At 43.1% G+C, this 24166-nt stretch overlaps 1 protein-coding gene across 6 annotated transcripts in view; it reads left to right on the forward strand.

Moving 5' to 3' along the window:
• The window catches only part of BBX (BBX high mobility group box domain containing), a 209828-nt gene that overhangs the window by 146103 nt on the left and 39559 nt on the right, over positions 1-24166 (forward strand). For 5 of the 6 annotated variants that reach the window (XM_054045385.1, XM_054045389.1, XM_054045378.1 and 2 more), the window contains 5 exons: positions 2814-2894; positions 7110-7190; positions 9463-10393; positions 11423-11561; positions 16309-16457. In XM_054045385.1, the coding sequence (XP_053901360.1) occupies positions 2814-2894; positions 7110-7190; positions 9463-10393; positions 11423-11561; positions 16309-16457 (1381 nt within the window). The remainder of the gene's footprint in view (positions 1-2813; positions 2895-7109; positions 7191-9462; positions 10394-11422; positions 11562-16308; positions 16458-24166) is intronic. The other variant, XM_054045415.1, reaches the window with a different exon arrangement.

Consider the following 24166-nt stretch of genomic DNA (forward strand, 5'->3'; position numbering starts at 1 on the left):
GGGAATAAAATCATCAGGCTAATCACCTCAAAAATCATTACTCTTCTTTTAGCTGCTCTACTAAAGCTTTTCTCTAGACTAACTTCAAAACAAGTGCAGGCTAGTACTCTTGTTGCAGCAATGTATAATTTCCCTTTCTATTCCCTCACCCTACTTGCAGTCAGGACACGCAAACGCTTGGGGCAGAATGCATCCCGTGTAGCTTCACTGACCCACATGCAATAGACTTAGAGACAACTCTTTACATTTTGTTTGGGTTTTGTGCAAAATATTTTAATCTAGCAATTAGAGGCAAAACACCTGCGAATTAGGGGTTGACCTAGAGGCATGATATTTGTATACACAATGGCTGATTCTCTATCCCCCCTCTCTCCCAACTCCAAGTTTAGGAAAAAGCCATAATCTTCCTATATAAATTATTATGTAAATATGCTTATAATATTAGTGTTAGTTAAGGCCTTAACATTTTACTAAATGTCTGAGTTGCCCTATACGCCATAGGCAACAAAAAGTATATGCTATGGCATAACATACAGCCCATGCCATTAACAGTAGCTAAAATATTGGCAATTATTGTAGAAGAACTCTGAGATAGTAACATGATCCTAAAAATAAGTGTGTTTGTGGGATCCGAAGCCAACCCTGTTTATAAGAACTAGCCATTCATGCTTGAGGTGAATGGAAATTAGCAAGGTGTGGTAGATACTGATAATTCTGTTAAAACTAGAAGATTGCATTTAATGAGAAGAGAGTAAAATTTGAAATCATAATTGAGAGCTGTTTGATCCTTCTGTCACCTCCCAAGCCCAGCAAACATCTTCTCTGTGGTAAATTCTAAGCTTGCTGTGTTTCCTGCAGTTTGTTCTCAAAGCTGTTGAGTGTATTTCATGCTAAACTAATATGTTGACTTCTCCTCCCACGTTGTAAAACTGTAACAACAGCTCTGCCATCATTTGGTTGTGAATGTCCACATCACAATTAATGATGTATTTCCACTCTGTTTGGTTTGCATGTGTGGTGTCAAAAATCAGAACATGCCTCTGCGTGAGCTCATGTTCTGTTTAAGCAACATGGAGTTACTTTTCCAGACCCCTCTGTAGCTTTGATGTTGAATTGAGGAGATCTGCCTTGTGGTTAATATTTGTATCATGTAAATTACTATAGAATAGAAATGAAAGAAACTAAGGCCCAGATCCTGCAAGCCAATCTGTGCCAGGGGATCACCGAGTACACTCCCTCGTTGACTATAATGGGGCTCTGTGTACTTAAGGAGTCTGCCTCTATGGAGCTCATTGGAGGATCAGGTTTTAGACTGGAAGCTCTTTGGGGCGGGCTATATAGGCTATATAATGCCTCACACAACAGAGACCCAGTTTTGATTGGACCACCAGGAGCTACTGTAATAGAAGTAATAACTATTAATAAATATTAAACAAAAATAATGTTCCCGTGTATTTTAAACATAGGCGTATGGTGAATGAGTGGCAATAAAATGGGTGGTGATGTTTTAATTCCAGTGTATCCCCTTGAAACTGCAAAGTAAAGTAATCTATTCCAAAGGAAAAATGTGATATAAAAACACATTTAGACCCAGGGGTGGACAAACCTGCAAACAAAAATTAGAGTGGCCTTGTATATCCCAAAAGACTGTGAATATAAATGTGTTATGAAGAAACTGTCTCAGGAACACCTGTGCCCTGAAAAACCAGTGTTAAGGGATGGAGTCTCTCATTCCAAACAATACCATTTAATTCTACAAAGCCAAGATTGGGACAGCACAATGAACTGCTACGCTGATGCTCTCTGAGCAGTGTGACTGCCATTAGGTTAAAATGCTCTCTTTGCTGTGCCACCAGTAACAACAGGCAGATTAAGACACTTCTGTGAAGTGGCCCACTAGGCATCTGCTAAGGCAGGCATAGCAGTGTCTATGTAAAAGGGCAAATAAGACCTTATTGATCCAGAAAACTTTACTTACTGAAAGCTTTTGTTTAACTTTAAAGCAGGGGTAGGCAACCTATGGCATGCGTGCCAAAGGCGGTAGGCGAGCTGATTTTCAGTGGCACTCACACTGCCTGGGTCCTGGCCACCGGTCCGGGAAGCTCTGCATTTTAATTTAATTTTAAATGAAGCTTCTTAAACATTTTAAAAACCTTATTTACTTTACATACAACAATAGTTTAGTTATATATTATAGACTTAGAGAAAGAGACCTTCTAAAAACATTAAAATGTATTACTGGCACGCGAAACCTTAAATTAGAGTGAATAAATGAAGACTCGGCACACCACTTCTGAAAGGTTGCCAACCCCTGCCTTTAAGGAATACATTGAAGGCTGCACCCATCTCATACAAATAATACTCTGCTTTAAGTAACCACAAAGAAAAATTCCCCAATGTTTCCAGTATAACTTTATACTTGAGCAAAAGACCCACCTCTGCTAAGTAGCAGATGGGGGTTTTTTTGTGGTCCCTTAGGTGATCACTTAAGACAAGTGATGTAGAAAAACCTGCCTGGCCAGCATGTGTCATCTAATTGGAGGTTACAAATCCAATAAAAAATGTGGTTACTCACCTAGGTCCTGATTCAGAAAAAAACTTATACACACACTTTGTCCTGTTGACTTTCATGGAACTTCAGCACATGCTTAAGTGCTTCCTGAGTAGGGATGCTTTCCTAACTTGGGGTTCTGTGTTTATACTGACTGTCTGCAATATCCCAAGAGAAGCTGAGGGACAATCAGCCTCCCCCCCCCCCATCCCCATCCCCAGTAACCCTGAAATGTTCTCTCTTCTGTTTGTTCAAAATGTAGATCTCATCAAATACTTCACAGCTGGGGAGTCCTGAGCCTGTAAAGCATTGTGGGAAGTCAGCACTCTTCCAGCTGGCAGAGGTAAGGTTCCTGTTACCATCACGATGTGAATATGTGTGCAGATTTTTCCCAAAACGCATGGGCTACACAAGTTAGTCTAGCACCAAACTTACCGTTAGTAACAAGGTAGCCTGAATACTAACTCAAATAATGATGCTGTCATTGGGGATACCTACGGCTTACCTTTTTTTAATTCATTTATGTTGTAAATGTAAATGGTCCCTTAGAAAGCAGGATCAGATTCCTGCCCTGGAGAACTTACAGTACAGCTCGGACAAAAACACCATTCAGGACAACAGGTACGGCAAGAGAAGGTGTAGATGATTGGTCACTGCGGATACCAGGGTCCTGATTCAGAAAAGTATGTAGTCACACTTCAGTATGTGACTTGAATAGGACTTACACATGGGTGATGTGACCCAATTTAGGAAGCAAGAAGCAGGTTTTGAGGAATGTGAGGGTCTATATAAACAGTGGGGGCTGCAATCAGTATCCAAGATTAAAATTACCATGTGAGTATTTGGTAGTGATAAATAAACTAGCTGAGATTTAAGTGTCCTAGACCCTACTGGAAGTCCTGATGCATCTGAAATGTCAGCTTGTTTGTTGTTGATAAAACATACCCCATCCCCTTGACTTTTGGCTTGATTATGTTGTTTTTAATATGTCGATAATTTACAAATTAAAGGATGTGTGCTGGGGTCCCTCAAATAAATAAGGGAAAGTGAACATTTCAGCATATTGTTCATTAATCATTTTTGTTTACTATGCAAGACCACAGCTTGCAGGTTTCAGTGCCCAAAATGGTTCGCTGACTCCCATCCAGTGGCATCCCAACACTCATTCTATTGAAGAGAAATCTAGAATCTTGAACCATTGAAAAAACTATAGAATTTGGACCCACGTAGAGTGGGTTTTTTTCCCCTGACTGCATAACAGTAATGTTTTGTGCCTTCTTGGTTAAAAAATAAGGATATTAGAAAGATACATTTTAAAGAAACATGCATGAGTGAAAAGAAGAGATTTGCCTTACCCTTTAGGCAGTCCCCAGGCTCAAGCAGGGTTCATTAGTGTGTGTGTGCTACATTGCCAGCAGGGTGCATGCTAGGGTGATCACAGTTAGCAGGAGCTAGTGATCTGTAGGGGGATGTGACCTTTGCCGCTCTGAAAACAAGCCAAAAAAGCTAGTGAACACTAGAAATGTGTTGAACTATCCCCTTCCTTTGTTATTAGGCAGCATTCTGTACGTCATCTTAATGTTGTACCCCTTTAATAATAGTGAGCCTGACTTCACTGGAGTAACACCAACACGGCACTGGAGTAACACTGTTGAATCGGGCCTGATGTTTGCATATCACCACTAGGTGAAGGTCTGGCACCTCTTAAGAAACAAATCCCTAGGGGTCATAGGAAAGTCCATATGCTTGCCCACAGGAGTGCAGAGTTGTAGCACAATTGAAGCAGAAGAGGAGACTGAGTCTGGCAGTGAGAAACTTGGATCTGAAACAAATATCCAGGAGTTTTCTCCATACAAACCTAATTTAATATACAAACTAAATGTAAGGTACAGGCTTCAACTTAAATTAATAAAAACACGGCAGACATTCTGCACACATCCTTCTTAAGATGCAGCATATTAGCTCTGGCTGAGTCAGCCTGAAAAGCCTGCCCTTGTGGCCACTACAGCACTATTCACCATGCCTCTATTTTTGCACTAGTCTTCTGGGGAAACTCTTACATACTTTAGGCCAGAGGAGACCATCATGATCATCTAGTCTGACCTACTGCACACTGCAGGCCACAGACCCTCACCCACCCACGTCTGTAATAGACTCCTAACCTCTGGCTGAGTTACTGATGTCCGCAAATCATGTTTTAAAGACTGCAAGTTACAGAGGATCCACCATTTACACTAGTGTAAACCTGCAAGTGACCCGTCCCCCAGGCACCACCTAGTGAGGTGCTGGTAGCAAACATAGTAAATAGTCCCAAGCTCAACATAAAAAAAAGGTCTTCTGCCCTTCCTGGGCTCCACGGTCCGTTCTTTTCCACTCTCCTACAGAGAGAGCTGACTGTCCGGGCTTTTCCCCTCTGGGAATCTCCCTTCCTCCAGGGCCAGTCACAGAGGCCAGATAGTCTCCCTCCCGCAACCCTCCTCAGTCCTCCTCCAGGCCATCTGCCTGGGAGCTACCCTTCTCCTGAGTCTACCCGATAAACAAGGCCATCTGATTCCTAGCTGATCAGCTGTGAGGGTCACTGGTCTGTTACAGGTGATGCTGGGCCCAAGTCCCCTTCAAGAATCAGCTAGCCTATGAAAAGCTCACATAGGTTTTTTGTAAAAAGCAACAGAGGGTCCTGTGGCACCTTTAAGACTATCAGAAGTATTGGGAGCACAAGCTTTCATGGGTAAGAACCTCACTTCTTCAGATGCAAGAAGTCTTGCATCTGAAGAAGTGAGGTTCTTACCCACGGAAGCTTATGCTCCCAATACTTCTGTTAGTCTTAAAGGTGCCACAGGACCCTCTGTTGCTTTTTACAGATTCAGACTAACACGGCTACCCCTCTGATAGGTTTTTTGGTATGGTTTTGGTTTTGTGTTCTCTCTGATCCCAGTTGGACGCATAAAATATGAGAGGTTCTGTTTAACTTTTGAATTTCTTAATTCTTTAATGACTACTGGGTGAGCAGATCAGGCATTAATTTGAAGCTGCTCAAACATGCAGTGTTCAGACCCCTGGAGTGAACTCCAGAATTGCAAGTTCATTTGGCAGGCATTTGCATCGCACCATTGTAATCCAAAGATCATGTGCTGTGTGCTGGAGAGGAGCAGGCTTCCCACTCCCCACCCAGACTGAACCCTAAGCTCTGGGGACCCATCACCGGACTCTGGGACCCCATCGTCGGCGCCCAATAGCTAGTTCAGGTTTGACCATACCTGCATTTCCCCCCACTCTTTTTTATTTGTATGGATTAGAATCAAACTCACCACTTCATCTCTCTCTCCTTTTAGATTGATTTTTGTCAGTATTATGCAAACAGTGCCAAAAATATATTTAAAAGTGGGCCAAATATCTTAGTGTAAGCTCTAGTAGTAGTTGAAACAGCTACTTTTAGGGCTACAATCTGGTGTCTGCTTGGAAGGCCACAGCCATGCAGTTCAGCCGTGGGTTCCATAGAGATCTACATCTCTACAGAATCACTCTCTATCCTGTTTCCGGTCTAAGGTGAGGAGATCCATGTCAGGGAGGCAGTGAGCATTTGCAGTATCTCCGTGACTCAGTGCAGGGAGTCTGGTTCTACCACAGATAGTTTGAGCTGTGCAGCCTCAACTGCTGACAGCTCAGGGCCATTGAAGAATAATTCTGAATGATTAAGAGATTATGTGAAAAAATGCAACCTCCTCAAGGATATTGACCCCCAGTAGGATATTTTTGGTCTCTCTGTCTCTCTTCCTTCTATGGTAGTGATTTGGGGATGGGGTGGGGTCCCTGTTAAAGTAACTCTCATGGCTCCAGTGGGGTTAGATGGAAGGACCAAAATGAGTGCAGAGTTGTTTGGAGATAGGCTCACTACCACCTCAAGTTCTGCACCTCATTCCCCTGAAGCAGCTGTGCATCCCCTTCCCCCATTGCAAGGCTGGTGTAGAGCCTAACTGACGGTGTCAGAGTTCTTGGAGTATAAAAATAACGGCTTTGCAGGAATGTTGAGGCCTAATGTTGAGAGGCTTGGATTGGTGCTCTAATACGTTTTAGAAAGTGGTTGTGTTTTAGAGTCTTCCTCAACACTTCTTATTCAGGCTCCCTTGAAGTACTGAAGATAAGCACTAAACTGATGCAAGGGGAAAGGTACATTTAGAATGAGTTTGGGCTAGATTCTTAGTGTAAACCAGAGCAGTTCCATTGACTCCAAGCGGAGCTACGACAATGTACTGGAGCAGGAGAACTTGTCCTTTATGTCAGCCTTCTCCTAAATGATGCCCTGATTAAAAAGAATCCAGAAGTAGAAAATCACCCTTAGTGGCATTGTCTGAGGGCACTGGTTTCTTATTTATAAGGAGGAAAATCCAACAATGAGCCCTTTGGATGTACCATGAATGAAATTTTTTTCTCACAATATGGACGTTTATGACTGTATCGCTGGAGGAAAAATCATCCTTGTAAAAATTTTAAATTCAACATACAGGAAGGATGTATTGGAGAAGTAATGTTTTTTTTCCTTCTTTGTTTTTTGCTTAAGATTTCCTCAAGTACATCCCATTCAGGCCCTCCTGACTTAACAAAGCAGTGTGGGACGTCAGCGTTGTTTCAGTTGGCAGAGGTAATATTAAAACAGTGGTGATTAATTACCACTGGTGCAGTGGGGAGGAGACGCTAATAATGCTGATTGCCCAAGTCTGGCAGTCAGAACAGTGGCACAGTCATAATTTATGCTTCTATAAACAACAATACTAATTATCACTGGGGTGCCAAGAGTCAAGATTTCCCCAGACTAGCCATTAAAGCACAGGCTCTTAATGCTACTGAGTTAACAGTTAAAAAGTCAGAATCTATGATGGCAAAGGACTTATCTGATTTGTATTCAAATTATTTTAAATGAACACTTCTGGGGTTTTATTCAAATCAGGGCATTGTCATTTCAAATATGTTTTAGAAGGCTTCAGTCACTTCCATTTCTTTCCACTCATGCAGATTGTTATTTTAAAGTGATGAATACATGTATGACTTCTGGAGGAACTTTGTTCTGATACGTTGCAGCTGACATCAGACTGTCCTTCTGGGAGTAGTTACAGTGTGGAAACATTTAAAGTTCTCTTTTTTTCCAAATCGTAAGACCACATGCCATGAGTTAGTTTATAGCCTCCAACACCCAAAGCCCCTTTCATAGCCATGCAGCTAAAGCAGTCCAAAGTCTTTTCTGCTGGTTATGTTACAAGCTTTAGAAGAAAAGGTATGGAGCAGAGAAGAAGGGTTAAAAATGGAGTTGCTGTCACATGAACAGGATATTTTAAAGATTGAGATTTTTCAAGCCTCTTAGGGGACTTGGAAAATTTCAGTTTATTTAAATAAACAGACTATGAGAGATTATTACCAGGATTTTTTTAGATACTTTCTTATAGCCAAATCTGAACTCATGAGATAAGTTTTCTTCGACAAAAGTAATAATAATAAAAAGAATCATGTCCCCCAAATAGGGTGACCAGATAGCAAGTATGAAAAATTGGGGCAGAGGTGGGGGTTAATAGATGCCAACATAAGAAAAAGCCCCGAATATCGGGACTGTCCCTATAAAATCGGGACATCTGGTCACCATGCACCCAAAGGATCTCTAATTTCTACAGATTTAACTAAAAGGACCTATTGAACTGTAAAGCAGGTAAAATAGGTTATGTGATTTAAAAAGATGTATGAGAAAAAAAAATGTTCAGTTTCATAGTGATAGGAGGCCCAGGGGATTTGTAAATTAGTACTAGGTATGGAGACTTCTAGGCCAATGGCTAAAATCCAGCCCAGGTCAGTAGTTATTACCTTCAAGTGGTTCTTTTGGTGACCTCTGTTGAAGGAGTTGGTGGTCATTTGTTTGTATGTTTTGGTTTGATTTGTGTTTCTCTTCAAGTTTTGGACATCTTCCCAGAGGAAGTTGGTCTGACACTTGTGGTTACCCCTGTTAGCAGCGTTAGCCCAGAAGCCAAGGCATGGAAACTGTGAAATACCCTGTCAGGTCCTGCATTGATCACTTTGTCACTGCTGACGACCAATGGGAGAACAGTTAAGAGAAGCTTGCACTTAATGCGTCCTTTACAGTAGCTGTTCTGTGGGTCGATAGAGGGATTCAGTCTCCATTACTGGTATCACAGGAAGGTTGGCTCCGAGGTAGGAACACTTTACATTTCTGTGTTGAAGAGGCTTGTGATTTGAGAGGATTTTTCTGTATTACGTAAGAGGAATGTAAAGATTTTGTTTTGGTTTTTTACTTTGTTTTGCCAATTGAATAAAGAAAAAATCATAGTATCAAGAATTGGTTAAATTCTTCATTCACTGACATTTTGAAAGTAGGAACCAGAATTAGAAGGAGGGGGTGGAATAGTTTGTAAGTTACCTGGTTTACTAATGGTGGGTTCTATTGGTACACCACTACATTTAGGTACTACACCTCTATCCCGATATAACATTGTCCTCGGGAGCCAAAAAATCTTACCGCGTTATAGGTGAAACCGCGTTATATCGAACTTGCTTTGATCCACAGGAGTGCGCAGCTCCGCCCCTCCCGGGGCACTGCTTTACCGCGTTATATCCGAATTCGTGTTATATCAGGTAGCGTTATATCAGGGTAGAGGTGTATTTGTGTATTTTCAAAGGATGTCAAGGGCATCTACAGCCTGATTCAGGCGTCTTTCTCAAACCTGGAGATCATACAGCATACTATCCCGAATGGGGGGATGTTTAAAGTTCTGTCCGGAATGTGGGGGGCTGCTTTCCTAAATCAGGGCCTTAGATAAGTGCCCTTTTCTAGTATTTATGTAAATCAAAATAAATAAATTGAATGATCGGGGCATTTAATTGGTGGTGATTGGTTGTTTTAAACTTTTTAGATGTGCCTTGCATCAGAGGCGGTAAAAGTGAAAGAACCTGGGAAGGTGGAAGTGGAAACATCGGTGGATGTGAAAGCAGAAGCTCCAGAGGAAGTGAAGGTGAAAGAATTGGAGAAAGTGAACGTGAAAAACTCACAGGAAGTAAAAGTGGAAGAATCTGAGGTGGTGAAAAATCAAAATGACGAAAAGACAAAAACCGAGGAGTTGGAGAAAGTTACAAAATGCAGTCACTTTATTGATCCGGCAGCAGACAGCAGTACTTTAGAGATAAATAATAGTACCAGTGCAAAGGATCACACATGCCATTCTCAAGAGCTTTCACTTGCTGACTTTAATACCTTGGGGCTGACCAAACCAGAAAAGATCAAAAAGAAAAAGAAAAAAAATAAGCTGGACCGGCACACAAACGAAAAATCGATGCCCAAGAAGGCTTGTAAAAAGAGGCAGTCCTCTGAGTCGGACATTGAAAGCGTCATGTATACTATCGAAGCAGTTGCAAAAGGCGACTGGGGCGCCGAGAGACTCGTCGAAATCCCCCGGAAGAAGGTCCGCCCTGCCTCAAACATGAAGGGAAGTGTGTTGGACACAAAGTCACCAAAGAAAAAAGTGAAATCAAAAGAGAAGAGAGCATCAAAGGAGAAATCCTCGGAGACCACCAAAGAATCAAAGCCTCCCGACTTTCTTAACATTACAGCCAATACGGAGGCGCCTTGTGAGGTACCTGACAACATAAAAGCAGAACCATTGACCCCAACAGAGGATGTGGTACCACACAGTTTAACTGGACAGGTCAAAACAGCAGACAGTGACTGTAATAAAAAGATTGAAACCTGTGGCTCCAGGAAATCAGAGCGATCTTGCAAAGGTGCTCTTTATAAGACTCTGGTGTCAGAGGGCATGCTCACGTCCCTGCGTGCCAATGTGGACAGAGGTAGGTGATTTTTGCTATTTATTTACAGAGGAAGAGAAAAAGAAATCAAAAGGTCTTATATTATGTTTGAACAGCATCTCTCTCGGTCTGCCATGAATCAGGTGCGGGCTTGTAACGCAACCAGTGATTTATTTGGTTCCATTAGTAGACATATTTCCCTCCCCTTTACTGCATATCTGATTGCAAAATATAGTCTTTAAAGCACATTTCACTTTAAAAATACATGTGTTAACAGACCAATCTGCTGGTTTGTGCAGGGCTTGCATTTTTATGTAACCCTGACCAGCTACATTGGAGTATTAGTTGCCTATATGAAGAAATGCTGTTGGTCTCTAGACATAGCTCTGAATCCTTGAAGAGGTAGATGCGTCTCAAACTCCTTTCTGGTGTGCATTCTGGTCTCCAGATAAGGTACACAACCAGAATAATAGAGAAGGGATCTAGAAACAGTATGGAGTTCATTCATTCAGGATAGACGTAGGGAGATTAGCATGTGACATCAGTTTCCAAATTTAGCATCTCTGTTGTTAAAAGTGGATGATAATAATCAGTGAGAGAACCTTGAATTTGAATGGAAAGATGAATTTGGGTTTAAAATATGTGATGTACCTTTTCAGTAGGATGCATTTAAAAGCATTTCTCTGAGCAGCAAATCGAAGATGATAATCTGAACAGCCAAATTGAAGAGAGAACCCTTGAGGTTACTTTTGCTTTAGATTAAATCTGTGAAACCTTTTCTCATTCATTATACCTCTGCAGATCCTCACTGTAGGGATCCTGCAGTTTAGCAGAAGGTTCCAAACGTGGGATCTTTTTAGGTAGTAAATATGGGTAAATTTGGTTGCTACTAGTTAATCTTCTTATCCCTTAAGAGCCCAAGTTGGCACAGAACTCATTTTAGAAACATGTGAAGAGTCGGTCAGCAGAAGTTGCACTGTTGAGTGACTCTTGATATACAGGGTCCTTGCAAGTCCAGTGCACTGTGACACAGACTCCATGATGAAAGTAAGAATCTTTTTCCTTTCCTAGGCAAACGAAGCTCAGGAAAAGGCAACTCCTCAGACCATGAAGGATGCTGGAATGAAGAAAACTGGGCCTTTTCCCAAAGTGGGATGAGTGGGAGTAAAAAGCTGAAAAAAACTAAGCCAAAGGAAGAATTTGTTCTAGGGTAAGTTGATGTAACTCACGTGAACAGAGTTTTGCACAAGCAGGATTTGTTTCCAATCTATTTTACGCTACATAGGAATGGATTTGGTTGTCATAGTAAAAGTAGATAACTGTACACATTCCACTTGAAAAAAAGGATAATCTTGTATGTAGGGCACAGGACCGGGAACCAGACCTTCCTGTGTCCAGGTCTGGACTCTGATTCGGTTTAGCTTTAGGCAAGGCGCAGAGATCAAAATTGTCAAAACGGACTCTGATTTTTCAGTGCCACGTTTCAGACACTTGGGGTCTGGTTGTTAAAGGTGCTGAGCACTCCCAACTGCAGTTAAAGCCAATGGGAACAGCTGTTGTTCGCCACCTCTGTAAATTAGGCCCAAACTGTCTCAAGCTAGATACTCGCAATTAGAGAGCGTGTCTGAAACACTCGGTCCTCACCTCTCTGGGCTTGATTCTGTCGTCTCACTGATTATTAAACCAATCTAATTCCATTGTGATCACTCACGATTTACACTGATATAAATCAGAATCAAATAATTATTTCCATGTTTCTAAAAGAACCACAGTATTTACCTACCTAAGAGGTGATGTAGAGGGTTAATTTAATTTTCAAAGTACATTAGAAACATTATTTAAAGTTCTAGGTAGGCGCTTCATCAACTGGAAAAAGTGTTAATTTTTACCTCCAAAAAAGGAGATAATTTAACAGTGCTCCTTTCACTTATTTATTATTTCTATTCTCATAGCACCTAAGAGTCGTTATTTTCCTTTGTAACCGTTGTTCTAATGCAGTGGAGTGAATAGGGTAAATGGGTAAATGGTTTTCAGTCAAGGAGATAACTTCTTGACGGGGCGGCTCTGTTTTTTGCCGCCCCAAGCACAGCAGTCAGGCGGACTTCAACTGCGTGCATGCGGGCAGTCCGCAATCACGCGGATTTGGCGGCATTTCTGCGGGTGATCTGCCGGTCCCGCGGCTTCGGCGTGCTTGCCACCGAAACCATGGGACTGGCGGACCTCCCGCAGGCACACCGCCAAAGGCCACCTGACTGCCGCCCTCACAGTGACCAGCAGGCCGCCCCCCGCGGCTTGCCGCCCCAGGCACGCGCTTGCTGCGCTGGTGCCTGGAGCCGCCCCTGCTACTTGAATAGGAGATAAGTAGATTAAGGCAGTGGAATAAATCAGTAGAGAAATAATTATTAATTATTTTTAAAAATTAACGCTTTTGCAAATCTACACAGAAGTGGCTCTCAGGAATATGAATAGCAATTCTCCTCATAGCACTAACAGATTTACTTAACTTCAGTAATAGTGGTGAAAAATCTACTTAGCCATTCATAGTTTGCAAATCCTTGGATATTTCTAATTATCTGAATTCAGAGGGAATAAATTGGATTAAAGGGAATAGATTCTCTTCATATTTCAGGCTTAAAGTTTTAATCGGTTTCTTTTGTGTACCCTGTTTCCCCGAAAATAAGACATCCTCCGAAAATAAGGCCTACTTACAGTTTTGCCTCTCGTTGTAATATAAGGCATCCCCCCGATAATAAGACCTCCCCGATAATAAGGCATCCACCGATAATAAGGCATTTTTCATTTCTGAAAAATAAGACATCCCCTGAAAATAAGACCTAGCGCATCTTTGGGAGCAAAAATTAATATAAGACACTGTCTTATTTTCGGGGAAACAGGGTAGATTTATAGTAACATTTTTCATAACATGGTGTATCTGAAATTTAGTGGTAATGCACTTATAGCAAGGACATTCAATATTGAAAATCTCAAGGTGGTGTTATTACCTGGAATACACTACGCAAAGTAATGCTGCACTTTTATTATTCTCAGTACGTAATGTACTAGTCGGTGATGTGGAGATTTTGTAAAGATCTTCTTGTACTACACAATGTTCCATCAAAAAGTTAACCAGCTTTTCATTTATTTAATTACATTAAAACATTAGGTCAGTTTGAGAAGATGATGAATTCCACAGCTCATCAACTAATCTAAAAAATGTAGATGCAAATAATTTATTCAGTGTTTGCCAGTTAACAGTTTTGAATAATGTATTTGACAAATATTGTGCTACCATCTGTACAACTGATTAGATAGTGAAGATATGTATGCGAGGATAACTTATTTCCTCTCTCACCAGTGTTATTCATTACTATTATTCAACCAGTTCTAATAGAAGAAACCTTTATAATACATGAATTTAAGATTTTTACTAAAAGTTCAAGAAACGATGGGCATGTCTCCACCACAGCGGCACACCTGTGGTGCTGCACCTCTACCACTGTCGCTCTGTAGTGTAGTTGCTTCCTACGTTGACTGAAGGGGTTTTTCTGTCGATGTAATTAGTGCACCTCTCCGAGAGACGGTAGCTAGGTTGAGGAAAGAATCCTTCCACTGACCTAGCTGTCTCTACACTGGGGGTTAGGTCAACCTAACTACGATGCTCAGGGTGCAAAATTTTTCACAGCCCTGAATGGCATAGCTAGGTCAATCTGATTTTTAAGTGTAGATCAGATCTCTATATTAAACATCCCTCTTTAAGGCTCTGCATAATCTTGTTCCCACCTACATCTCTCCTCTTATTTCCTCCCCCGCCACAAGCACACCTTGTTCCTCCCACCCCTCTCACCTTGGTTCCTTCTTCTCCCAGACTCAGATTTGGTACGTTCTCTTGCATTACTTGCCCATTACCATGGGAACAATCTCCCTCTTCTTGTCTGCCAGGTATCCTCTGCCTTCTTCATATTCATCCTTTTAAAAATCTACTACTTCCAGGTATAGGGTGGCCAGGTGCCTGGTTTTTTGACCGGAAAGTGCAGTCGAAAAGGGGACCTGACAGTGTCAGATCTACTGACCAGACACTCAAAGTCTGGTTACTGCGGGTGGGGGAGGCAGGGAGGCACTGAGTCATCACCCGCACCATCCCCTACTTAGGTGGGGCCACCTCCTACCTGTGTCAGGTGGCTGCAACTCCCAGCCCCTGCTCCGCAGGTGAGTCCCTCCTGATCCAGGCAGAGGTGGGGGAAAGAGGGGACGAGCAACAGGGGGCAGCAGGGAAAGAGGAGCGAACGGGGGGCTTTAGGGGGAAGTGTCCGGTTTTTAAATATTACAAAGTTGGCAACCCTATTCAGGTATCCTCCCTACCGCCTCCTCCACTGGCAACTCCCTAGTGTTGCATGCCATGTTTGTCTTGTCTGTCTTAGCTCCTGTCCTGTCATGAGCTCTGCAGAGGTAGACCCAGGCACTGTACCAATGCAGGGGTCTGCCTATGTGAATGTCATTACGGGATCGGGGCCTTCGGTTGCAAACTCCTCATTGTCTGCTGGTCTTTCATAGCAAAGAGAATTAGAGCTAGGAAAACTCAGACTTCTCATGTCAGCACCAATTTATTGATTTGTTATTAAAAACCACACAAGCTCAGAGAACATATGTGCAGGAGCTCTAGTCAACTGAACAACAGATACTTTAATTGCTTGTAAACGTATCATGCAGTTGGCTCTGTGTAATAAAATAATTAATATATCACCAGATAAATGCAGCAGCCAATCCAATCCTGCTGCATCCCTAGCCCCATGCCCTCAGTTCTTCCCAGACGCCCTATTGAAGAGCTATGTATATTAAGTACACCTCTACCCCGATATAATGCGACCCGATATAACATGAATTCGGATATAACGCGGTAAAGCAGTGCTCCGGGGGTGGGGGTGGGGGGGGGACTGCGAGCTCTGGTGGATCAAAGCAAGTTCGATATAACGCCGTTTCACCTATAACGCGATACGATTTTTTGGCTCCCGAGGACAGTATTATATCAAGGTAGAGGTGTAGTTTGGTTGGTTGTTTATTGCTTGCTTGGCTTTTGTAAATTGTTTTTCTTATAGTTTTGGCGGGGGCAGGGCCGGCTCCAGGCACCAGCCCACCAAGCTTGTGCTTGGGGCGGCACCTGGAGTGGGGCGGTGCGGTGCTCCGGCTCCGGCCGCCGGGGAGAGCGGAGCCCCGGCTGGGCTCTCTGGCCTCCCACCGGCGCTCTGGCCGCCGAGGAGAGCGGAACCCCGGCCGGGCTCTCCGCCCAGGGCTCCGGCCGCCAGCAGAGCCGCGGCAGGCTCGCCGCCCTCCCCCCGGCACTCTGGCCGGTTGGGGAGAGCGGCCTGCGGCCGGGCTTGGTGCCCTCCCCTGCCGCACGGGGGGGGGGGGGGGGGCGGCAGGAGGCTTTTTTGCCTGGGGCGGCAAAAAAGCCAGAGCTGGCCCTGGGTGGGGGGAAAGGGGTTTTGTGTGTGTGTGTGTGTGTGTGTGTGTGAAACCAATTAGAGCTTTAACATAAAGGCGCCCTTTATAATGTGTGTGTGTGTGTGTGTGTGTGTGTGTGAAACCAATTAGAGCTTTAACATAAAGGCGCCCTTTATAAATAAAAAGGAGCAAATCTTTAAAAAAAAAAATAAGTTGGCTTTTTCAGAAAACCTCTTTGTTCATAATCTAGTATTATTTACTCATTGATATTGGTGCCACTCTTTTTCAGTGTTTCTTTGTCCTCCTTTTATGATTGATTAATCTCCCTCACGTGACAGATCAGGATTGAATGCAAACACAATCATTCAATTTTTTAAAAAGTGTATATATAAAATGACCTAACTGTGGTGAGTTCAGGTATAAAAGTACCACTGAACCTTATCGACCCAGAACCTGTTTTAAACTTTATCTGTGTGAACCATGTGATTGACTTTGGTTTTTTCCCTTCCTTTCTTTAGTTTAGCAAAATTGGAAGAAGAATTTGAAAAAAAATTCAACAGCCTCCCTCAGTACAGTCCCATTACGTTTGACCGGAAAAGCGTATCTGTTCCCAGGAAAAAGAAGAAGGTTGGAAGCTGTCCAGCAGAACAACCAAAATCCAACAAAGGTAAGGTGCTTTCTGAGGTACATTCGTAATCCATAATAGCTGCTGTGCTGGGTTCAGGAGTTATTTTCTTACCTCAGCATGCTTGCCTACATGTGAGGAATGTGGAGTCAGTGTTGCTTTCTTCATTGTGACAAAGTTGGTTATCACCAGGACTTTCACAGATTTTATTTTTCCTTTTTCCCTTTTATTCATTGATTTAACATATTCTCACTCTGGAAATAAAACATTTCTGCAGTAATGCCTCCGTTCTAAACCCTTGTAAGTCCAGTACTCAGTCTCTCATGAGCAGAAACTTCCAATTGTGTCATGTGTGCATGGTTTGTGTAGTGTGGGTGAGTATCCATTAGGCCTAATTCTTTGAGCCTGTGGTACTATATGTGAATATAAATGCATCAGGAAAGGAGGAATGATTACCAGTAATTCTGTTGTTCTGAAGAGCTGAGGCAACAAGATGCTGAATACACCGATAAAATGAGAATAACTCTTACTGCCTGATCACTGTGTTGATGGCACTAACTGACTACTTTTGCAGATCTAAATATCTTATTCAGACATACATAGTTTTGTGCTGTTTGTCTGAATCGCGAGCAACCAAATTACAATACATGGAACAGAACTGTTTGTGATGTTGTTTATACAGTGTGCCCAATATAGTATTGATTTTGTATTTATGCAAGTAGGGAAGGGCTGAGCAGGTTCTGGCAAAATTAGCCATTGTCCATAATATTTACTGAGGCCTGATCGTTGCTAATTGCAACTCTATAGTTTGTATCTGAGAAATCTACAAGCCAGCCCAGAACAAATGAACCAATTCTACAGCACAGTAATCTGGTGGTTTATTAGGCAGCACGTTTTGGGAGCCAACTGCTAATTGATGGTAATCAGCAGTAACTGCCCTGATTTCTAGCAACAGTAGGGTTACCATATTTCAGCAAGCAAAAAAGAGGACGGGAGGAGCCCCGCCCTAGCCCCTCCCACTTCCCGCCCCCCCAGAACCCCCAACCCTCCCCCCGTTCCTTGTCCCCTGACTGCCCCCTCCTGGGACCCCTGCCCCTAACTGCCCCCCAGGACTCCACTCCCTATCTAAGCCTCCCTGCCTCTTGTCCCCTGACTGCCCCAACCCTTATCCACACCCCCACCCCCAGACAGACCCCTGGGACTCCCACGCCCCATCCAACCACTCCCCACCCCTTGACAGCCCCCCCCAGAACTCCCAACCCATCTAAACTCCTCTGCTCCCTGTCCCCTGACCGCTCCGATCCCTCTCCGCACTCCTGCCCCCTGACAGCCCCCCCCAGAACTCCCAACCCATCTAAACCGCTCTGCTCCCTGTCCCCTGACTGCTCCGATCCCTCTCCCCACTCCTGCCCCCTGACAGCTCCCCCCCAGAACTCTCAGCCCCCCACCCCGCTCCTTGTCCCCTGACTGCCCCCTCCTGGGACCCCTGCTCCTAACTGCCCTCCAGAACCCCACCCCCTACCTAAGACTCCCTGTTCCTTGTCCCCTAACTGCCCCCTCCTAAGACCCCCCCAACTGCCCCCCAGGACCCTACCCCCTACCTGTACCCTGACTGCCCAAAACTTTCTCCACTCCCCCCAAAAAGCTCCCCCCCCCGTTTCTTGACTGCCCCCTCCAGAACCTCCCTGCCCCTTCTCCTGCCCCTTGGCCCCCTTACCCTGCTGCTCAGAACAGGGTGTTGGGCTCTGTGCGAGCCGGACACGTGGCTGAGCTCCCCAGCACAACAAAACCCGGTCCCTGGCCCTGCACAACAAAACCCGGTCCCTGGCCCGGACCGGGCTGCAGGGGAGAGCTGCCCTTGTATCAGCACAAAGTGCTCTCGCTCCCGTTTTGCTACGCTGCATGGCAGAAACCGCTCCCAGTTGCAAAAGGGGAGGGCTGCACTTTGTGCTGAGACACTTGCTCAGAATGCAGGGCGGATCCGGCTCCTCTACAGCTGCTCTGGAGTCCAGCCCGGGTCTTTCCTGCAGCCCTCCCAGCCGCTCGGTCTGCTCTGCCGGGGGAGGGGGGAAATCCCGGACATTGTGAGTGCTTTACAAATTCCCCCCGGACGCTATTTTTAGTACAAAAAAGAGGACATGTCCGGGTAAATCCGGACGAATGGTAACCCTAAGCAACAGCACACACTGTTTAGTGCTTTATTGACATACTCATTTGTCTGGATATCGTGGGATATGTTCCATAGTCAGATAGTGAAAAGTTGAATTCTGGCGTTGGCTTTGTTAGTAAGTTGGTCTCATTCTCATCTCTATTTTTGCAAAGCACATTTGAATTTGAATTTTTCCAGTTTCTTGTCTTAAGAGAAGGCCAGCAATACAATTGCAGATATGTAACAGGTCAGGTATGAGTAGTGCTGGCAGAGTCCTCTGGGTAAGATTATGCAGCACTTGCCTATCCCATGGGTACATTTACACTTCCAGCTAGTGGTGTGATTCCCAGCTTGAGGAGACAAACTCATGCAAGCACCAGTCGAGCTAGTGTGCTAAAAATAGAGCACAGGAGGCGAACTAGTTGCTCCAAGTACGTGCCTAGGTTCTCAAATGGGTATGTAGTATAGCTAGCTTTGTTTTTATTGGATGTGTCTCTTTGAGCTGGATATCACACCCCGAGCTCAAAGTGTAGACATACTTTGTGTCTGGCCAAGCCACAGCTAACAGTTCCTCATTTCCATGAATACTAAATTCACTTGCAACTATTGAGTGAGATTCTCAGCTGGGATAAGTCAGCACAGCTCCATTGTGGGCTGGCACTGAGATACCAAGAGGTAGAGCTGGTAAAAAAATTTCCATCAAAGCAATAATTCCATTGAAAAACGTCGATTCAACAAAATCAAAACCCAGGAACATGTTGATTTTGACATAATTTTGTCTGAGGGGGAAATAATTGAAGGGAAGCATTTCGACAGGGGAATGGAACACTTAGATAGTTTGTTTTCAGATTTGTATATTTAAAATTTATATACAATTAAAAGATATATATATATAGAGAGAGAGATATAGATATACATATAGATATATAGATATAAAAAAGTCTCAAAATTAAAACGTTTGATCTGAAACAAAAAAAAATTCAGAAATTTCATTTCGTGGGAAATTTCAAACTTTTCACATTTCATTCCAATTCAGAACAACAACAACAAAAATGTGAAATGTTGCAAGTTCCCAAGGAATGGAAATTTCTAATTTCAGTCACCTCTTCTAAGCGGTGATTGTGCTGCCAACAAATGTATCAGATCAACAGAGATGAGTAGTTCAAGTGTTGACCACACTGGCTGGAAGTGGACTCTGGGATACTGCAGATCATGTGAGGCAGGGATAAGAAGCAACCCAGATCCAACCGTGTGCAAGAGAATTTTAACAGTGTAAAAGATAACTGCCCCACCATGGCTAACTTCGTTAAGCTGGATCCCAAACTTATCCTGAGATGTAGTGAGCTTAGACCAACTGTGGGCTTTCCAAGCTTGCCTTTACATTAACAGCTGACCAGATAGATGACCTGCTATATAGACTGTTACGTCTACGAAGGTTGCTATCGAATATTGACCTGAAAAACTGTCAGATGTGCATGTCTGTGAAGGGGGCCCATGTGCATGCTGCTAATAAAGAAGCACATTAAGTGCAGCACGTATAGTGAAAAGTCTTACGAAAATTATAGAGATAGTTCTGAGGGGTACTTTTTGCCTGTGTTAGAACTCAAGCATTTTTCAAATGAATCGGAGAGGCAGTATGGGTCGAGTCCAGGGGTTTTCCTCCAAGGGTACGCATACCCTGGGGGTACACAGAGGTCTTCCAGGTGGTACATCAACTCATCTAGATATTTGCCTAGTTTTATAACAGGCTACAGAAAAAGCTCTAGCAAAGTCAGTACCGACTAAAATTTCATACAGACAATGACTTGTTTATACTGCTCTATATACTATACACTGAAATGTAAATACAATATTTATATTCCAATTGATTTATTTTATAAGTATATGGTAAAAATAAGAAAGTAAGCCATTTGTCAGTAATAGTGTGCCGTGACACTTTTGTATGTTTATGTCTGATTTTGTAAGCACATAGTTTTTAAGTGAGGTGTAACTTGGGGGTATGCAAGAGAAATCAGACTCCTGAAAGGGGTACAGTCGTCTGGAAGGGTTGAGAGCCACTGGGCAAGTGGATATGGCACTGGATTGGGACTTAGGAGACCTAGAGTCTATTCTTGCCTCTGCCACTGACCAACTGTGTGCAGCTGTCTTCACTTCTCTGTACCTCTGGTTCTCCTTCCACGCTCTGTCTGTCTTGTCGTTATAGACCCTTCATCAGATCCGGGACTGTTGCTTACTGTGTGTTTGTACAGTACCCAGCACAATGGGGCTCCAGTCTTAGTTGAGGACTCTAGGTCTAACTGTGATACACATGAGAAGGAATAATGATAGCATGGCAGCAGGGCTGTCCTTAGGAATTATGGGGGCCCTATGCAGTATTATTAAACTGGTGCCCCTATGCCCGACGGCAGCCCAGGCTCGCATGTTTATTTTAGATAAGGGTGGTCTTTTGAAGGATTTATTTTAAAAACTATATGTCTGAAGATCCAAGCATTTAAGGCTAAAGATGAATACTCAGATTGTGCATCTAAAAATCTATGCAAGGATTTTTTAGAGATGTGATTTTATAATCTTCAGCAACACACTAGTGAAATATTTTTAAAGCAAATTTTAAACTAAGGTCCTGTAGACTAACATGTTCTGACTAAATATTAATAGTAATGCACAACTGATTTTGGTCAGTAAATTCAGAAACTGACAGTATATACCTGGGGGTTGACAAATGCCTGTTAAATGGCTTCATTACCACTTGAATGGCTCTTTAAGAATTTCAGTGTTTCACTAGGTCTGGCAGGCTGGAAGCCTTTTTCACTTTTAAGTACTAGATCCCCTCTTGAGGAAGACTCACCAGGCTGCAGCAGCCAGCTGTGGTGGGAGCCTGCAGGAAGGGTCAGAACAGGGATAGCAAGAGGCGGGCGGGTGGCCACTAAGACCCAGTGGTGCACCAAATTTTTGGGTGCCCTACACAACCGTGTATGCTGCGTATGCCTAAGGACGGCATGTAGGCCAGAGAAAACTTGTTTAAGAACATACTACCTTTCTCCTGGACAAATGTCTACAGATTTGTAGCACATACAATAGACTTCCCATGTATTCTTAGTGCCCAGTAGTTAGAGAAGCTTTCACCGTATCAGATCAGTGCTCCATAAACTGCCATTAAAAATTCAGTAAGTAGGCTTCAATGTGACAGAATATTTTCCAGGGTGCCAGGACATGACAGATTGAGAGGTTGTATGTCATTTTTTCTTAAGTAAAATTTTTTTTAAAAGTAACTGTTTCTTAATCATGTCTTAAATACTTAAGAAATCACATACATTGCTTGTTTCAGTTGAATACAATGGTGTTACATCAGTTTGTATTGTTGTAAAGCCGTTAACTTCAAATGGAGTTTGATTTATAACAGTCTAAACAAGAGGCAGTTCAGGCCTGATGCGTCGAATAATCAAAACAAGCAGGATAAGCAGGGCATTCAGCACATCAGTCAAATTAGCTTTTTTCCCCAATCACTTTCTTTCATTTGCCCCAAGTGCCAATCCCTAATGAGCTGGTGCCTTTTCTGCCTGGTGTGACACCCCTCCAGCTCTGCAATTTAACTACACCCGCCCACTGAAGGACACCGGAGCAGGAAAGCTATGTGTATGGGTAAGGTACCTCTGAACTTTCTCCCTTAAGAAGCAGTTTCCTAAAATATGTTTAGGGACAGATTTTCAAAAGTATTCCACGTTAGTCTACTTCTGTTCTAGTTGATGTCAGTGGGAGATTTTACTTCAAAGGGAACGGAGTTAGTTTTGAAAATCTCACCCTAAATATTTTTGTTTCATACATATCAACGGTATAATAAAACTGCTGAGAACTGGAGGAAAGAGACAGGCTTAACCCATACAGACAGCATCCTGCTCCAGAATTCATCACTCGTGATTGACGTCTTTAGCAGAACGTACGCTGGGGCATCGTATCAAGCAGAAGCCATTGATCTACAATGAGTTGCCAATTTACATATCTACAGAAACGTAGGGCAAAATCTGTAGTTATCATTTCTCTTTTGAACTATGAAAAATGATTATGTGCCAAATAACCCAACTTACTTGTTGAGGGGCATAGAAGAGTGGCAATTCAATATATTTTCATTTGAGACAGGGATTGTCTTTTATTCTTTTTGCACAGCGCCTAGCTCCAGGGGGCTCTGATCTCAGCTGAGGCCTCTCGGCATTTCCAGAGTACAATCAAGAAATAGCACCATAAAGTTATTGCTCCTTTGGAGCATTGCTTTCATGGAGCCACAGTCTTTCGCTTGCTTTTTAGCTGCTCGGCACTAAGTCTACCTTGCGATCATGTGCTGCTATCCATGCGCCAAATGGTTCACAGACAACGCCTTTAAAAACAGCACTTGAGTTCTGAATCTCCAAAGATAGCTGGAAATGGAGAGAGAATAGATTGGTAAGTGTAGAGACAAATATTCGGAGAACTCCAATTATTCTGCACAGCTCTGGCACTCTTGGCGTTTAGCTCACAGTAAGTAGCCCTCCCCAAAGCAGGGCTGAAGCAAGTTGCAATTAAACTGGACAGTAATGCAGCTCAGTGAAAATGGGTATCTGAACTGAGCTCTTGGAATCTGCCTTACAAATGTCTGAGATGGGAGTTTTGCCGCGGGAAACCTTAGAGACTCTATTAGCACTAGTAAAACGAGACCGGAGACTTAATAGGACGAGTACATATGCCTCGTTTCTTGGAATTCACTGTGCTAGCCATTTGATCCATTCTTCTGATATTTTTTTTTTTTTTTTGGAGGAGGATTTTTTTTTTTTAAATCCACCCATGAAATTTTGAACAAGTGTTGCTAGAGTTAGTCACGCACAGTCTGTTCATTTTGTTGCTTGCTACTTTACTCCAGCTGCTTCTAGCTAATTCTCACTAATCCCTGAGTGGCGCATATTCCTTCTGATATCAGGGAGCGTACTGGACAGACCGAGAAGTAAACTACAAGCAGTTCCCATATGGTAGCAACTGCTGCAACATTAAAACCCCAAGAAAAATGGAGTATTATGTTAACTGCTGAGAAATATCTGCAGGGAAAGGATTTACTTTAAAACCAAGAAGGCATTACAAAAATGACAAGTAAACCATTGTAGCCCAGTAGTTCTCAAAAGTTTTTCTTGTATAAAATCATTTCAAGACAAGCAAGCTTTTAAGGTTTGCTTTTTCAACCTTACATTTTTTGTGAATTTAGTGCTGGTGGATGGAGTTGGGTTGACCTCCCTAGAGACTTAACATCTATCTCCATGGAGCAAACATAGCACAAGCAGCAGCTGTGTAACCTTCTGACCGAGAAGGACAGCTTGTAAGAGTGAAAGATTCTTTGATCTCCATGACTGGCTCGTTCCTTGGCCTCTACTGATACTGATAACAGGGGTGACACTTGCACCCTGAGGTCTGGACCTGGTATCATCATCTTAGTATTTCTTCCTTGCATGTTTGTGTGTTTCAATCCAAGAGCTTTGGTTCTTAGACTCATTGAATCTTAGAAATGTAGGACTGGAAGGGACCTCAATAAGTCATCTAGTCCATTCCCCTGCACTAAGGCAGGACTAAGTATGATCAAGACCAT

The sequence above is a fragment of the Malaclemys terrapin genome, chromosome 1 (assembly GCF_027887155.1).
Source record: "Malaclemys terrapin pileata isolate rMalTer1 chromosome 1, rMalTer1.hap1, whole genome shotgun sequence".
Taxonomy (NCBI): Eukaryota; Metazoa; Chordata; order Testudines; family Emydidae; genus Malaclemys; species Malaclemys terrapin.